General features: G+C 41.4%; 1 protein-coding gene across 1 annotated transcript in view; it reads right to left on the bottom strand.

Moving 5' to 3' along the window:
- Window positions 1-14,463, bottom strand: part of gnsb (glucosamine (N-acetyl)-6-sulfatase (Sanfilippo disease IIID), b) — a 45,386-nt gene extending 30,923 nt beyond the window's left edge. Inside the window, exons 1-4 of the mRNA XM_068022979.1 lie at window positions 14,210-14,463; window positions 4,218-4,277; window positions 2,542-2,745; window positions 700-765 (exon numbers count right to left, since the gene is read on the bottom strand). Of these exons, the coding sequence (XP_067879080.1) occupies window positions 700-765; window positions 2,542-2,745; window positions 4,218-4,277; window positions 14,210-14,323 (444 nt within the window). The 5' untranslated portion in view covers window positions 14,324-14,463. The remainder of the gene's footprint in view (window positions 1-699; window positions 766-2,541; window positions 2,746-4,217; window positions 4,278-14,209) is intronic.
- Window positions 14,464-17,963: the final 3,500 nt, after the last annotated feature.

Raw genomic sequence — 17,963 nt, 5'->3', positions numbered from 1 at the left:
TCTGCCTTATCTTCGAGGAGAGAAAATCTCTGCACTATTTTCTTCACAATATTCCACTATAAAAATGATACAATGTTGAGGAAACCCATAATGGTTGAAATTCTAAGACCTCATTTTCAGTGAAAGAAGATTATTTCTAAAGCAGTTTAATGATGCTTTGTGTATATACTTGCAATGGGCCTGCTTTAGTTTTCAGTTTGCTGTTTTTCTACATTGCTCAGTGTGGAAATGTTAGATAGTGTGCCAGTAAGTTGATGTAAATTTCAGTCACCTCTGCTACTGGTGAACATACTGACACATGAACAACTTATCGCTCCAAAAGGGCAGACAATTATTTCAGCAATCATGATGTTGAAGATGTATCATCTTCAACAAACTGAAATGTCCCAAAGTACTTTACAAAAAGAGGATGGGTCTGGAGAAAAATTATGGGAGGAACCAAGAATACCAAACAGATATTAGGGGAAAGCTTTAGGGAAGGTGACCAAAAGCTAGGTCAAAAAGTTAAGATTTCAAAATGTCAGAAAAACAGATAAGGGCAAGTTTAGACAAAGATTTTCAGAGTGCAGACCCATAATGGGTGAAAGTCTAAGACCCTATTTTCAAAGAAAGAAGAAAATTTCTAAAGCAGTTTAGCTGGTTACTTAAAAATAATTTCACACCTCAAATTCTGCTAAACAAAGGCAACTCGTCACTTACCAGTCCATGCCAGTGATCCCAGCCCATGGGGACGTGGGCTGTTCCACCAACAGTAGGGTGCCCATACTAGTAAGATAAAATCAAAATCAACAATATTAGAAAGGTCAGGCTCAAATTCTTCAGCAAAGTAACCAACTTCTGTTACAGCATCTGGAAATGAATATCTTTTCATTAACTGGAAATGTAGTGTTAATTTCTGAAGGGAGCTAATCTTTCCCCCTTCAGTAGCAATGGCAGATCTGGAAACAGGTTTATTCAAGGCTTGGATGCACCAGTGACTTTGTTGAATAGCAACATGATGTGCTGCCATTCTGGTGGGTTTCTGTGGGGAAAGGGGGGAGGGTGTGGGGGAGATAAAAAAAAAAGAGAATGTTGGGAAGGCAAAAGAATTTAAATCACCACCAAACCTACCCCACCCTCAACCATTGCCACATTTTTCCGGGCAATGATTTCAACTAGAAAGCAGGTCAAAGCTTGGAGACCATGGTGAACATAAACTTTGGAACTTACAGAAGCAGACTTGAAATAGATCACAGCCTGCCCATTGCCATCCAACCCAATCAACAGTCAATCTCCCATTATAGCCAGACTGGACAAAGTTCAAGATCCTATCAGTGATTTACAAATAATTTGTTGCATTATGGACAAATTTACAGTGGCTGAAGAATGTTGCCAGAGGGAAGAAAGTTGTGGGTCAAAAATAAAGACCCAAGTAACTAATCAGTTCGCTCAGTGACATTTTCATTCCCATTTTACTGTGGCATTTAAGAGTGTTGAGTTTACAGCCAGGTTTAAATTACTTATTAAAACAAATGCCAAGTACTTACTATATCCTACAAGGATAGTCTTTGAAATTAAACATTTATGAATGGGGTGGAAAATGTTGCAAAGACGACAGAGGAAATCTCAGCATTACTCATTGCTCCAATGTTATCCCTCTTAGATCAAAGTCAGGGGTGCAGACCACCATGAGCGAGGATAGTAGATATCCTGTGCGTCAATAAGGAGATTAATCTACTTTAGTTAAACAGGTAATTTGACCAAATTAGGATAAAGTGCATACAATTGTGTTGGGATGTTTAAACACCTCTCCCCAAAGATGTACAAAATGCAGCAACTCCCCTCACCCTCTGTACACACAGTGTGAATCACTGACAACGTAACCAACATTTTCAAATGTTTGATTACCCAACCAGTTCAGAACAAATATTTACACTGTTTCATCTGCTCCATATTTATGAGCAGGAGGCTTGGTTTATAGGCCTTTTATCACCCTTCATGTTCTCAAGATGCTGAAAATTCAACAAATAGAATTTCTTCATTGTATAGGACTTGAAAGCTCATTGGGTCAGGGATTGAACCTGATCCCTTCCAATACACTATACCACCAATTCCCCAGAAATTATATCCACAGGTAGTCTTCATTTATAAAAAGTTTTTCCACCAATTTTCTCCCACCAACCCATCAACTGAAGGGGCTGACCATTGCTGGATTAAGATTACCCAGATGCCAGGCACCCTCCAGTCTGCACACACGGCCAACCTTCAAACGTTCGCTCAGATAGGAAGTGTCGGAACGCTATTCAAATAAAAGGGGAGATTAGATTATAGCAGAGAACTCACATCAAACCAAATCCCCTCTAACACAAATGCAAATCCAGCAGGAATCACAAGCTACAAACTCTAATTAAAATTTTCCTCTCAAATCTAGGGGCAAGAGACATCTATCATAGCCCCCATCACCACAGGTGTAATTAGGCAACTCAGCACTGATTAGGAAATGGAGCCTGCTTTCATCATTCCAGAACATATGACATAATTTCTTTGTTCAAACCATGTTACCTTATTGAGGTATTTGCCTGCATAGAAGGTCTGGTATCCTTGATTCTTCAAGTAGACAGAGAAGACCTGTGGCTCCATAACCTTCTGCCACTGCACACTGCTGCAGTTTCCATTCAGTGAATTGTTGCGTACCAGGTGATTGTGTGGATACTTCCCTGTCAAGATGGCACTGCGACTCGGACAGCATAGCGGTGTGGCTGCAAACTTTAGTGAAAATCAAGCAACAGCTTCAGGAAGAGTCAAAGGCATTTTACCACCAAAACAGATACAAAGCAGTTTGTCTCATCGAATAGGCTCCATGATTCTCAAACTTTCAGATCAACAGGTCTAAAAGGAAACCAACAGTTGCAGATCCCATTGCTGAGTGTGGAAGGAGATTTAACTTTTCTAAACATAGCTGAATCTATGACTCCTCCAGCTAGTTCCACTTTTTAAAAAAAATTAGATACCACAGTGAGGGCCAATGCTCATAGTGCAATAAACCACTAAAAGGAACGGATACATGAAAGCACCAAGGTTTGGAGCTCTGGCCTGCATCAAGCAACTCTGGCCTGCAAATTCTAACAGATGACAAGTCTGAGGGTGAAGAGGTACACAGTTTCAAAGTAATGATAAAAATTAATTAAAAATAGGACTGTGTGTGACGTATTTGGATTTCCATGAAGTAAGTAGGCAGGGAGAAGGAATAATGTGCAGATGATATTTGAAGTTTGAAAGGAATGAGAGATAAGGCAAAAGCACATCTTCCAGCACAACACAACCAGTTCTCCTTCACTATCAGTGACCTATGAGCTTTGGCCAGAACCATTTCAGGGCAACTGCTAGTTTCTTCTTGCCTCCAAGCATTTCCCAATTCCACAACATGTTTTTTGTGTGGTTGTGGTGGCATAGTGGTTATGTCACTGGACTAGTAATTAACAGTCACAAGTTCAAATCCAACTTCAAATCCAAACATTCCAGCTGAGGAATTTAAAGTCAATTAATTAAAAGCTATTAGTCATGGTGACTATGTAACCACCAGGTTCTTGTAAAAATCTACCTGGTTCAGCAGTGTCCTTTAAGGATGGAAATCTGCTATCCTTACCTGGTCTGGCCTATATTTGACTCCAGACCCACAGCCATGAGGTTGATTCTTAACTGCCCTATGAAACGGCCAAGCAAACCATCAATTGTACTAAATTGCAACAAAAAAAATCAAGAGTACCTTCACCACAAGGACTGCAATGGTTCAAGAAGGTACTACAGAACGACCTTCAAGGGAAATTAGGAATGGGCAATACATTCCCATTGCTTGCCAGCACAGTCACATCCCATGAATGAAGAAAAAGGCACTAAGAATGTATGAATAGCACTTAGATATTAAGCATACTAGTCAGCACAGTCCACTTACTACGAGTGCAGACCACACAGGAGAATATACAGTATACCTATTCTGTTGAGCTGCACTAAGTCCGATTTTCAACACCAACACCCAACTCCTTAATGCCATCTTGACTTACAGCATTTAAAAGACCATTGGTGCAGAAGCTCTACATAAGCCTTGCTGTGGCAGAGTTGAGCAAACCATCAGTGCCAGCTGATCCAAAGTTATCACTGAGGTCCTGGACCTTGAATCAAGCAGTAAAACACCAGACACTGCATGCTATGAACCAACCAGTAACAATGAGTTTACTTACTGCATTAGTGAACGTAACCCCTGCATCTCCAATTAAGGCCCGCGTCTTCTTCATGGGAGTCTGAAAACAGCAGCATACGACATTGTTAGGACATTGGTAATGTTCGATACTTGTACAAAGTCAGATTATTTCAATTAAACTTCAGATCTAAACTGTATAGGAGTTGACAATTCTAGTAGTACAGATCATTCATAAGTTTGTTTTGTAAAAGTTGTACCACTTTGTAACTCCGCACCTACATTATGAATAACAATGTAGTATTTGCCAACTTATCCACTCAGATCTGGTGATTCAACAGCATTTATCAGGTCCAGATCCAGGCCAAGATAGATTCTGCACATTTGCTGCAGTATACTCCCTGCTCTTCCCACTGGTCTATGCTTCATCATTGGCATAGCCTTTAGTGAAAACTCCCAAGCACTTGGAAAAAACCTGCTACTTCAGTCACCTCACTGAGCCCTCCACCTGAATTCCACCTTTGTACCTGGTCCCTATTTGTAAAGTCCTTACTGTAGCCTCGATTTTAAAACAATGTAAAATAATCCAGCACCCTGAAGCGTGAGGCCCAGATAATTTTAACAGCACTGCCTTGGAAATGCTCTCCTGATAAATTAAGGCAGGTTGAAAAATCTAGGATTGATCAGATGAGGCCCAAGCTGTTACTGTGACACAAAGAACAAAACAGCACAGGAACAGGCCATTCGGCCCTCCAAGCCTGCGCCGATCTTGATGCCTGCCTGAACTAAAACCTTCTGCACTTCCGGGGACCATATCCCTCTATTCCCGTCCTATTCATCTATTTGTCAAGACGCCTCTTAAACGTCGCTATCGGACCTGCTTCCACCACCTCCCCCGGCAGCAAGTTCCAGGCACTCACCACCCTCTGTGTAAAGAATTTGCCGCGCACATCCCCTCTAAACTTTGCCCCTCTCACCTTAAACCTATGTTCCCTAGTAACTGACTCTTCCACCCTGGGAAAAAGATGTCAAGAGGAATTCTCTTGCTCCTTCTGGCCCACAAAGAAAATAATTTAAATTAAAAAATGTTGATGCTGTGAGCCTGCTGTGGTTGGTATTTTTGTGCTTTTTGCTTGTGGGTTTGAGAATGGACTGTAATTGGGATGTGCACACTGTTTTAACAAACAGGATGGGATTTTGCCATTGACCTGAACTTGGGTAAATTGAAGTGGTGGGTGGAGGAATGGTGGACAGGACAGCCCTTGACATTGGTTAAAATTTAACTACGTGTTTCAGAGCTCTGGCGTTGTGTAGAAATGCTTTGGTACACTCTGCCAACATGAAACTTCTGATGTTGTTAGGTACTGTATTTCCTGTGACCTCATCTACTGACATGATGAGATATTGGAGTTAATGGGATATCCCACAGATAAGCAAGGAGCTAATGGGAGGAAAGATCTTGTAACAGTCTCTATTACGAGGGACAAAGTATTTGACAAACTAATGGGACTAAAGGCAGACAAGTCGCCAGGACCTGATGGCCTACATCCAAGGCTTTTAAAGGAAGTGGCTGCATTGGTCGAAATATTCCAGAACTCACTGGATTCCTGGAGGGTCCCAGCGGATTGGACAACCGCTAATGTGACGCCCCTGTTCAAGAAGGGAGACAAAAAGCAGGAAACTATGGGCCAGCCAGCCTAACATCGGTCACTGGGAAAATGCTAGAGTCCATTATTAAAGTAAGAAATAGCAGGACTTTTAGAAAAGCTTAATGCAATCAGAGTCAACATGGTTTTGTGAAAGGGAAATCATGTTTGACAAATTTGCTTTTTTGAGTTTTTTGAGGATATAACAAGCAGAGTTGATAAAGGGGAACCAGTAGAAGTAGTGTATTTGGATTTCCAGAAGGCATTCCATAAGGTGCCACATAAAAGATTATTGCACAAGATAGGAGCTCACAGTATTGGGGGTAATGTATTAGCATGAATTGAGGATTGGTTCACTCATAGAAGACAGAGAATCGGAATGAATGGGTCTTTTTCAGGTTGGAAAGACGTAACTGGTGGAGTGCTACCAAGGCCTCAATTATTTACTATCTATATTAATGACTTGGAGGAGGGGGCAGAGTGTAATATATCCAAATTTGCTGACGATACAAAAATAGGTGGGAGGGCATGTTGTGATGAGGACATAAGGAATCTGCAAGGCTATATAGATAGGTTGAGTGAGTGGGCAAAAATCTGGCAGATGGAGGTTAACGTAGGAAAGTACGAGGTCATGCACATTCGTCGGAAGAATTAAAAGGCAACTATTATTTAAATGGAGAGAGACTTCAAAAAAGTGCAGCACAGAGGGATCTGGCTGTTCTTGTGCATGGAACACAAAAAGTTAGCATGCAGATGCAACAAGTAATTAAGGCGGCAAATGGAATTTTGGCCCTTATTGCGAAGGGAGTTGGAGTTTAAAAATAGGGAAGTCTTGTCACAACCGTACAGGGTGTTGGTGAGGCCGCACCTGGAGTACTGTGTATAGTTTTGGTCCCCGTATTTAAGAAATGTTATACTGACAATGGAGGCAGTTCAAAAGAGATTCACTAAGCTGATTCCTGGGATGAAGGGGTTGACTTATCAAGAAAGGCTCAACAGGTTAGGCCTTTATTCATTGGAGTTTAGATGAGTGAGGGGTGATTTTATTTAAACGTACAAAATTCTGAGGGGGCTTGACAGGGTAGATGTTGAATAGATGTTTCCACTAGTGGGGGAATCTGGAACTAGGGGACATAATTAGAGAATAAGGGGACACTCATTTAAAACTGAGATGCAAAGGAATTTCTTCCATCAGAGGGAAGTGAATGTCTGGAATTCTCTACCCCAGAGAGTTGTTGAGGCTAGATCACTGAAAGTATTTAAAGAGGTAGATAGATTTTTGAAATATCGGGGAGTTGAGGGCTAGGAGGAGCAGGCACGAAAGACGAGTGGAGGTCTGGCACAGATCAGCCATTGAATGGCAGGGCAGGCTTGAGGGGCCAGATGGCCAATCCTGTTCCTATTTCTTATGTTCTGATGTTATACTTGCATTGGAGGTAGTTCAGAGATGGTTCACTATGCTGATTCCTGGGATGAAGGGGTTGTTTTATGAGGACAAATTGTGTAAGTTGGGTCTATATTCATTGCAATTTACAAGAATGAGAGATGATGTTATGTAAACATAAAAGATTCTGAGGAGGCTTGACAGTGTAGGTGCTGAGAGATGTTTCCCCTCACGGGAGAATCTAGAAGTCGGGGGCAGACTGTCAGAATAAGGGGTCTCCCATTAAATATGGGAAATTTCTTCTCAGGTGCTCATGAATCTTTGGAGTTATCTTCCCCAGACAGCAGTGGAGACAAGGTAGCGTTAGACAGATTTTTAATCTACAAAAGGAGTCAAGGGTTTAGATGGGCAGGCAGGAAAGTGGAGTTGAGGGCACGATCAGGTCAGCCATGATCACATTGAATGGTGGGGCAGGCTTAAGAGGTCAAATGGCCTACTCTGGCTCCTGTGTTTTTTTTTTATTAACGCCGAGCAGAGGAAATTTTTCAATACCCTGTGTTACGACCAAGGTGGGAGATATCCACTGTTAATTCAGTCCCACTTCTCAACAGGTTGCAGCATATCATAAAGTTTTCCCACCGACTGAAGAATAGCCAATTATACTTTATTTGTCCCTCAGAATAAAGCACACCAAACAGGTTTCTTTAACCAACAATATTAAGATTTAGTTTATTAATAAATAGTTAAACAATAATGAGATAAATTTATATGTAGAAAGATTTTTTTTTATAAACTCATTATTGCGAACTCTCATATACAAAGACACACACATTCAAACCCGGTTAACTGGGGGAAAGGATTTTTAGGTTTCCAGCTGTTTCTTAGGAAGTAAAAGGAATAATAAAATAATTGGGTTTATGATGTTCTGGTATGATGTTTTCAGTTCGGTGAGGTGTCCCAGTCAAATAGTTGGATGCCACACAAAGTCCCACCAGGCGAGGTTGATGCAACAGTTTGTGATAGGTAGGCATTCAAGACAATTTGACTACAGCAGGCATCGCATAGGTCTTTCAGCAGGAGTGTAGCAACAGGTCTGCTTCCGACTCTCAGTAGCAGTCTTGCAGTAGAAGCTTTCTTCAGGCTCCAGGATTTCCCAAAACACACGAGGCAACAGGAACCACACTGGATGCAAGAATTCTTCAGAGACAAGAGGCAATAGGAATCTGCCACCTTTCAAATACAGGATCTCATTCCAAGAGAGATAGGTTTCCTTTACAAAGAGAGGTCGTCTTCTCTAGTCTCCAGCAGGTCAGGTCGGAGTTTCAAAAATGCCTGCTCTTTGTCCAACTCATTGGTTTTTCAAACTCCAAAGTGAAAGCAAAAACCTTGCTGAGCTGATCACATGGCCAGACAGAGTGTCTCCTTGGACATTCAAACGTGTTGCTCTTAGGATGTCAAAACGCCTTGCTGTTTTCTTGAAGTTGAACAAAAGAACTGGCAAGCAGGCAGAGTCAACATTCAAAAATTTCAGCTATTTGCAGATCAATGTCCTTTGAGCAAAAATCCTTTTCTCAGTTTTTTTTAAAACAAAGAATTCTAAGATTTAGTACAAAAATAAAACCTATTGTAACACTTAGCTGCAGAATGCCATGCAATCCAGTCCCTCAGTAAGTTATCATTTATTCATCTGGTTGCTGAACCTTCCTGATTGCATGGGGTTGCTTGCTATGACACCTGCTATCTACAGGAGGCTTCATGGGAGACCTCTTCAAGTGTCTCACAGCACTTTCAATATCACCTCACACCGTTCCTCTTGAAGATGACAAGCATCTGGTAGAAATGTAGAAAAATCAAACCAACAGTCCAAGATTCCCACAAGCTTGGTTGCCATCCAAGCACTTGTGTTTACTAATGAGAGGGATATCAGCTGGAAAAAAATGCATCATGGGGAGCAGCACACTCAAACAAAAAAAGTGAGCAAAGGCATGGGGACAAACATGCATATATGAGCATGTATTAGAACACTTCAAAAACTGCCACTTGTCCTCAACATTTACAGTTTCAACATACAGCAATAAATAGAAAAATGCGAAGTTACAGATACTGGAGATAATTGCAAATATTCAGGATTTGTTTTGTGCCAGCTTATACTGCTAGACCATGGTCAGAGTGGAAGAAATACCATTCAGCCCATCAAACCTTCTTCATCCACAGACCACAGAGAAACTCATCAGTAATTACACCTCAACCATTTAATGTGCAGCAACAAAATTGCACATAAATAATTAGATTTGTTAAACCATCAAAAAATGTGTAACCTCCATACATCTGCCCTTTTCAACATTGGCCTGCTTTTCACAGGCCCCTGCCACCACACAAATAATTATGTTCAGTGTGTGCTAAGTACTTGATAATGTCAGTCTTTACCATCCTTATAACCTCCAAGGTAATTTTCAGCCAGATGATATCTAATGCACAAGGACAAACGAAAAAGCAACAATAAAGTCTGACCACAACCCTTTGTAATTTGAATAACCTTGAAAGTTCAGCATTAAATATCTGGATTTACAAGTTCCTTTGCCAACGATGAAACAGCAGAAAAAGTACTGTAACTTCATTGGATTAGAGACACAGCAACCCTTGGAAATCAGCACAGTATCAGTACAGAGTGACCGTGTGGATCTTGAAGTATCAACAAATTTATGAACTCTACAAAAACAGGAGACATAGTTCTGTCTTTTACTTGAGAGATCAGTTGTACGTAGCTGGTATCACTCATAACTGTCTTGTGGTTTTACAACAAGGCCTGTAAGCAAACATTTGGCTCTCTCATTTACTCTGAGTTACATTCTACTGGAAACAACACATATTCACCTTACAGCAGCAGGAGGTCTCATGACCTCCCTCGCGATCACTTTGAAGTTGGCCAAATTTGAATTCAGGACTCTGCGAAAACTGATGGCAAATAATTTCCCTGCTTAACTTGTACTTTCCCAATCATAATGACGCTGCTACTTTGAATCCCTTTTCTCAGTCACTAGTTCGGCCTCAGTATTGTGTCTAATTCTAGGCATTACACTTTAGGAAGGTTAACAAGGCATAGAAGATGTACTAGAAGACCACCGGAAATCAAGGACTTGAGTTATGTGAAGAGACTAGAGAAGCTGGCTGTTCTGAGAGCAGCAAGAGATTTAATAGAGGAGTTCAAAATTATGAAGAGTTTTGACAGATTAAATAAAGAGAAACTGGTTCTACTGGCATGAGAATCAATAATCAGAGAACACAGATTTAAAGGCAATTGTTCTGCACTAAACTGCAATGTGCAAATCACTTATAACCCCTGCCAAACAAAATGTCTTCGATGAGGGGATTTTGTGAAGACAAATTAATAACTGTAAAAAAAAACTTAACACAAAGTACAATAATTGACAGCTATGGTACTTCAGAATGCAAAGCAGTGGAGATAAATCATGAACTAATTCAATAGCAGAACAGGCTTGTGGGGCTCAATTGCCTAGTGATTCTATTCTGATGTTCCTGTCAAACCGACAGCAGGCATAAAAGGGGGTCATTTTAGATTGGAGAAAAGAGTTTTGTCTTCAGTGGTGAACATTACACTTACACCCACTCAGACTTTCTACAGGGCTTTTCCACTGGAACTTGCTGTGATCAGAAATCCATTTCAGCATGATGGCACATCCTGGAGGGGATCTGGGATCTGCAAACAACTGGGTGAGGAGCGAGACAATCAGATTGAAGAATTCTGGCTGAGGCACACAGAATCTAGAGGTACTAGTTACAAAATTTAATTCAATGCCAAATCATGCACAGAAAGTAAAACAGAGGGGAAAAAGATGGGATTGAGAGATAAAAGAAACAATGAAAAATAGTTGGAAAAAAACTTAAAATCTCCAACAATAATGAAAACCTGAAGGAGACTCCACGTTGAGTGGGTATCTAGTGATTACGTAACGCAACTTCCCACTGTTCCATGTTTCATGGCAAGAAACCTGGACAATACAGCTTCTGGAGAAGGAGCAACTGACAGCAACTTCCTGATTTCTGGGTTTAACTGTGTATCTATGGTTGCGGGGAGTTGCCGTCCATTTTACTTTTCAATAATGGTGAGCATCAATACACTCACTTATATTTAAGTCACAAAACGCATGCCATTTTTATAGGACGCTGTAGTTAAAAAAAATTCCAGCTAGGAAAGGATATCACAATTATCTCCCTCAACCATTCAATACCTGAATAAATAAAAGTTAAGCATTTTTCTCCCCTTGACCTAAAACTAGGTGGTGAACATCAAGCAATGATGAACAATGAGGTTAAGACGGAGTACAATGGCATCTGAATGTGTAGCTTAGAGGTTCATTTTGAAGTTGTGTTCCCGATAGCTCAGTGACAATCCCCCAATTGTCAGGCAGTGAGGTTCATGAATTTGGAGAATGCTTCATTATATTCGAATCGACTTGACAAGTGTTTGAAGTTCAACATGACACTTCTTCCTCACACCCACAATAAAAGCCTGACTGCAAAGACAACTTCGATAAAACATCCTGAGCCACAGCATAAACAATCAAAGCACTAACAGAAACACTCAGAAATACAATTAAGAACAAACAGGGATAGCAGTATAACTGAGCAACAGCACAGAGAATAGATTACAAAGTAACTGAATCCGAGGATAAGATGAGCTCTATCAGCTCAAGGATTTTTCTCTAGCAAACAAAGGCTTTATCCAGTAGTTCAAGGCTAAGATTAAATCACCTTCAGAAATTTAACAGTCTCATTGTCTAACTGGCTTACACACAGTTCTCAGCTTGGCTCAGTTGGTATCACTCTCACCGGTGACTGGAAAGTTTATGGCTTCTAGTCTTGCCCCAGGACTAGAGCACCTATACTGTTTGTTGGAGCTCTACTACACTTGACCCAAGTGACAGGATGTGGCCCTGTGAAGAGGCAAAACTCAAACAAACTAAAGTTCAGCTCTAGAGAACAATTGCAGGGCAGAAGTCATGCAGGGATAGAAAGTCGTGAAAGTGGGGGTGGGTGAAAGATTTTCATTTTGTGAAATATTTGCGCTGAAAGAGCCAAGGACATGAGTGCTGAGTATGGAACACTCCATTCCAGTATCAAGCATTCTCGTGTGAGATGCAGCAGAGTTATGTGCCAGGTAAAGATTCTTCCACTTTGTCCTATTAATCTGCCTCAACTCCAATCTCCAAAATCCCTCATCCTTTGTACCAGTGTGACAACTTTGTCACATTAGGTACCCTCTCACTTTTTGTGAGGAAGGGTGACAATTTGGTCCCAAACTTTCATTTTCCATGTTAAATATGGCACATTGATTTAGCTGTTAGGAACTATTTTTCCATTCAGACTGCCCAATCCTGAATAGCTTGTATTTACACAGCTCTTCATCAGGTCATTATTAAATCCACTCCAGCAGAAAATCCTCTCCTAAAAAAAAAAGTTAGTTTCCAATGGTGTCTATTTAACAGACAACCTGATGAAACTACAAAATAGGAAGTGAATAAACTTGCAAGCAGCACTGACTCATATGGCGACTGGCCTTCAGCACACAGCAAGTCACAAGGCCACTTTAATAACGTGTCAAGTATATTCTTCAGACACTCATCACAGGTTCAATGCTCTCTACATTTATTGCTCAAGAGCGAAAAAATTATTTACTTCAGTTGACAATGATATATTTCCTCATGTTATTGGTCAATATTATAGATATGGGCCAAGAGACCCCTGGACAGAGTAAGAAATGTTGATAATCTCATTCCAAGCTCAACCTTGGAGACCCAAGAGTCAAACGTGTCTTTCGGAAAGCAACACACATTTACTTCTGTCAGGCATTCACCTAGTTTCCAGTACCTCTGGCCAGAGTTTAAAAAATTGTGGAAGCAACATTTACATTACTTAAGTTAATTTTACAGACCACAACGTAAATAATCATTTGACGCCCAGGAAAACTACTTCATTTAGATTGTTTGACAACCACGGCACACTCAAGAAGTTTCTTCAAATGGTCAAATTTGAATGACATTTAATTCAGATGTTAGATACACAAAACTTTTATTTTCCATCAGATACACACGGGGACAAGCAGCAAGGGCTGTGTTAACCACATGAAGATAAGTGAGAAACATTGTGTGCATCACCTTTTAAAGACACTGGTGATTCAGCAAATGGGCAGAGGCAGTCACCATCCAAAAGTCTCAGTTCAGTTTATAATGAGTTGTGGTGTTTGGAGAGAAGGGTGAACTTGACCACGCAGTTTAATACTACATATTAAATAAAGCTGGATGTTCTGGTTTTAATCGAAGATGCTGGACGAAAAGTCAGAGACCTGAAACACTAACGGTTTCTCTCTTCATAAATTACTAAGTATTTCCAGCATTTTCTGTTTTTATTTCACATTTCCAACATCCGCAGTATTTTGCTTTTGTATCATATTTATTTTATACTTCATTTTATTGTTCATTTTTCCCTCAGCACCCCACAGCTACCCAAAGAGAAGTAATTAATCCACCATTTCGTTGACAGCAGTTACGAACATTAAGCTCATGAAAACCACAGTAAATGTTGTCAATCTTTAGCAAAAACAAAATAGTAAAGAGTGCAGGGCATGGCAAGTCAGCATCTGCGTAAGAGAAAGGACGTTTTTATGTTTTAAATGTTATCCTTTGGGGTGAATGTTAAGACTAATTTTAAAGTTTCAAGCTTTTGTGTATTGCCTGATGTAAAAAAAAACTAAAGCCAGAGAAAAAAATTGGCAATTCAGTCGTGGTCAAAGTTTAAAGTTCACCTTGTAAATTTTACCGCAGAAGAGTTTTACTCAGCCATTCAGGGTGATTGTTAATGGAGAAGTTCAGACGCAAGGACTGGATGTGAAGGATAAGGAGGAGAAAGCATGTACGGTAGGACTAAAACAACTCTTAGATTTTCACCAAAGCATTAGTTCAACCTGCCAGTTCACATGAAACCTACCATTCCCCCAAGCTCAGTGTCCTGATCGTCCGTTAGTATCAGCACGATATTCCGTTTTACGCAATGTCCAAAGCGACAGGATACGATCAAGAGCAAAAAAGCTGCCAACTTCATGATTTCGAATGGAAGAGGCAACTCGGGAGAATATTAAGGAGAATCTAATAGGTGAACAGTTGGAATCCTGTCGGATTACACACTCATCTCCAACAGCTGCGGTTTCCTGGTTCTGAACTTTGTGTGTCTGTTGACCACGCAGAGTTTTGATAAATAGACAGGTCACCCAACCAATCATCTGTTCCAAAAATGTATCAATCTTCCAATGTTCTGGTGAAAATACAAATCACGTGGTCTATTAGCATAAAAGGGCGTGGCCAGACGAAACAAAGTTGTTCGCTGGTGAGAGTTTCGTTTAGAGTATTGGCAGCTTGAGAGTTTTTATAGGCTGGTAGAAATTTGATTTAAAAGCGCTTTAAAAAATAACTGAAATAAAGTTCGAGAAATGTAAATAGTAATAAGTCACTACTTACTGGGTTCAAACTTCATTTGAGAAATTAGATTGCAATTTAGGTTATTGGTTGTGGTAGACATTCAAGATCCAATGATACCAATCCAGTGTCGCCCAACAGAAGTCACTGTCCAGCCACGTCCATTTGGAGACATCGTTTTAGCCATTTGCATTAATTTTAGAAAAGAATGCTTTGCACACAATACAAGTAAATCCATGTAATGAGTGTATTTACTTAAATATCTCCCATAAGTTCATTCAAATCACTGCATGGTCTTTCCCCTCCTAATGTGTGTAATCTCCTTCAGCCCGAAACCTTCCAAAATCTATGTGCCTCCAAATCTGGCCTCTTGTGCATCCCTGAATTTCTCCACCCCACCATTGGCAGTCGTGCCTTCAGCTGTCCAGCCCCAAGGTTTGAAATTCCCTCCCTCAATCTCTCCGCAACTCTACTTCTCTCATCTCCTTTAATATTCTCATCAAAAACCACTTCTTTCACCAAACATTTGATCATTTGTTTTGATGTCTCCTTTAGCTTTGTCAATTTTTGTTTGATTCTGCTCTGAAATGCCTTTGGATGCTTTATTAATGTGAGTTGTTAATGTAAAGCATTCACAACAATCAAGAAATATACATACACTCTTTCTGTTTTAGCAAAAGGTGCACAAAAGGTTGAAGCATACATGAACATGACCTCCAAATAAGTATCGAGATCACATGCCCAATGACAGTGTATGATTGAATTCTATTTTAATGCAATTCCTTTCTGTCTCCTACAGGTTCTGATTCCATAAACCTCCCTGGATGCAACTCAAGCTCAGATTTGGAACCTGAAGTTCAGCTTCTCTCTCCACATCCAATCTGTTGCTGACTGCCTTCTTTCACCCCTACCCAATGCTACCACACTGCTGCAAAATCTTAGTGCATGTAGTCATGATCTCCGAATACTCTCCAAGTGAGCCTGCCCATGTTACTCCTCCAGATTTTGACTCAAAATACCAGAGTCGTCATCCTTACCTATACAAAATCGTGTGTAGTCATGGCCCCCAAACACACTGTGGCTCAGTTAATTAATAAAATTTCTTATCCTTGCTTTCAATTTCCGCATAGCCTAACTCCCCACTCCCACCTTAATAATCTGATTCAGGTTAATGTCTTGTCACCCTCCCCTTCTCTAACAGTGGGCAACTGTTTGTCCCCCAACTGCACCATTGGGGATGAAATGTATCCCAGAATGTTCAGAGATGCAAGAAGGAAATAGAGGAGGCTCTAACCAATTTCCAGTCCTGTCTTACTCCAGGCACGGTGCTGGAGGACTGCTAATGTTGTCCCGTTGCTTAAAAAGGAAGAAAGAGATAGACCGAGTAATTACAAGGTCAGTCAGCCTAATCTTGGCGGTGGACAAATTATTGAAAAAAATTCATCATTTAGAAAGGCATGGACTAGACATGGACAGTCAGGATGGATTTGTTAACGGAAGATTTGACTAACTTGATAGCAGTTTCTGAGGAGGGTCAATGAGAGTAGCCTGTTTGATGTAGTCTACATGGATTTTAGCAAAGCTTTTGACAAGGTTCCACAAGGCAGACTGGTCAGAAAAATAAAAGCCCATGGGATCCAAAGGAAAGTGGCAAGTTGGATCCAAAATTAACTCGGTGGCAGGAAGCATAGTATTGGTCAGCAGGTGTTTTTGTGACTGAGAGGCTATTTCCAGTGGGGCTCTGCAGGACTCATTAACCTATCCTTTGCTTTTCATAGCATATCTCATCGATTCAGACTTAAATTTAGGGAGCATGATTAAAACGCTTGCAATGATACAAAAATTGGCCCTGCGGTTGATCGTGAGGAAGAAACTGGAAACAGCCTCTCAGTCACAAAAACACCTGCCGACCACTGGATACTGCAAAAGCTATGGGCCCTGACAATATTCCGGCAATAGTCCTGAAGACCTGTGCTCCTGAACTTGCCGCGCCCCTAGCCAAGCTGGTCCAGTACAGCTACAACACTGGCATCTACTCTGCAATGTGGAAAATTGCCCAGGTATGTCCTGTACACAAAAAGCAGGACAAGTCCAACCCGGCCAATTACCGCCCCATCAGCCTACTCTCAATCATCAGTAAAGTGATGGAAGGTGTCATCAACAATGCCATCAAGCGGCACTTGCTTAGCAATAACCTGCTCAGTGACGCTCAGTTTGGGTTCCGCCAGGACCACTCAGCTCCTGACCTCATTACAGCCTTGGTTCAAACATGGACAAAAGAGCTGAACTCAAGAGGTGAGGTGAGAATGACTGCCCTTGACATCAAGGCAGCATTTGAGCGAGTATGGCATCAAGGAGCCCTAGCAAAACTGAGGTCAATGGGAATCAGGGGGAAAACCCTCCGCTGGCTGGAGTCATATCAAGCGCAAAGGAAGATGGCTGTGGTTGTTGGAGGTCAATCATCTGAGCTCCAGGGCATCACTGCATGAGTTCCTCAGTGTAGTGTCCTGGGCCCAACAATCTTCAGCTGCTTCATCAATGACCTTCCTTCAACCATAAGGTCAGAAGTGGGGATGTTCGCTGATGATTGCACAATGTTCAGCACCATTCGTGACTCCTCAGATACTGAAGCAACGCGTGTAGAAATGCAGCAAGACCTGGACAATATCCAGGCTTGGGCTGATAAGTGGCAAGTAACATTCACGCCACACAAGTGCCAGGCAATGACCATCTCCAACAAGAGAGAATCTAACCATCTCCCTTTGACATTCAACGGCATTACCATCGCTGAATCCCCCACTATCAACATCCTAGGGGCTGCCATTGACCAGAAACAGAACTGGAGTAGCCATATAAATACCGTGGCGACAAGAGCAGGTCAGAGGCTAGGAATCCTGAGGCGAGTAACTCACCTCCTGACTCCCCAAAGTCTGTCCACCATCTACAAGGCACAAGTCAGGAGTGTGATGGAATACTCTCCACCTGCCTGGATGGGTGCAGCTCCAACAACACTCAAGAAGCTCGACACCATCCAGGACAAAGCAGCCCGCTTGATTGACACCCCGTCTCCAAACCTTCACTCCCTCCACCACCGACGCACAGTGGCAGCAGTGTGTACCATCTACAAGATGCACTGCAGCAACACACCAAGGCTCCTTAGACAGCACCTTCCAAACCCGCGACCTCGACCAACTAGAAGGACAAGGGCAGCAAATGCACGGGAACACCACCACCTGCAAGTTCCCCTCCAAGTCACACACCATCCTGAC

This window comes from Heterodontus francisci, chromosome 47 (genome assembly GCF_036365525.1).
Source record: "Heterodontus francisci isolate sHetFra1 chromosome 47, sHetFra1.hap1, whole genome shotgun sequence".
NCBI classification, from domain to species: Eukaryota; Metazoa; Chordata; class Chondrichthyes; order Heterodontiformes; family Heterodontidae; genus Heterodontus; species Heterodontus francisci.
Note: the sequence above shows the minus strand (reverse complement) of the source record. Positions and strands in the feature narration are given on the sequence as shown.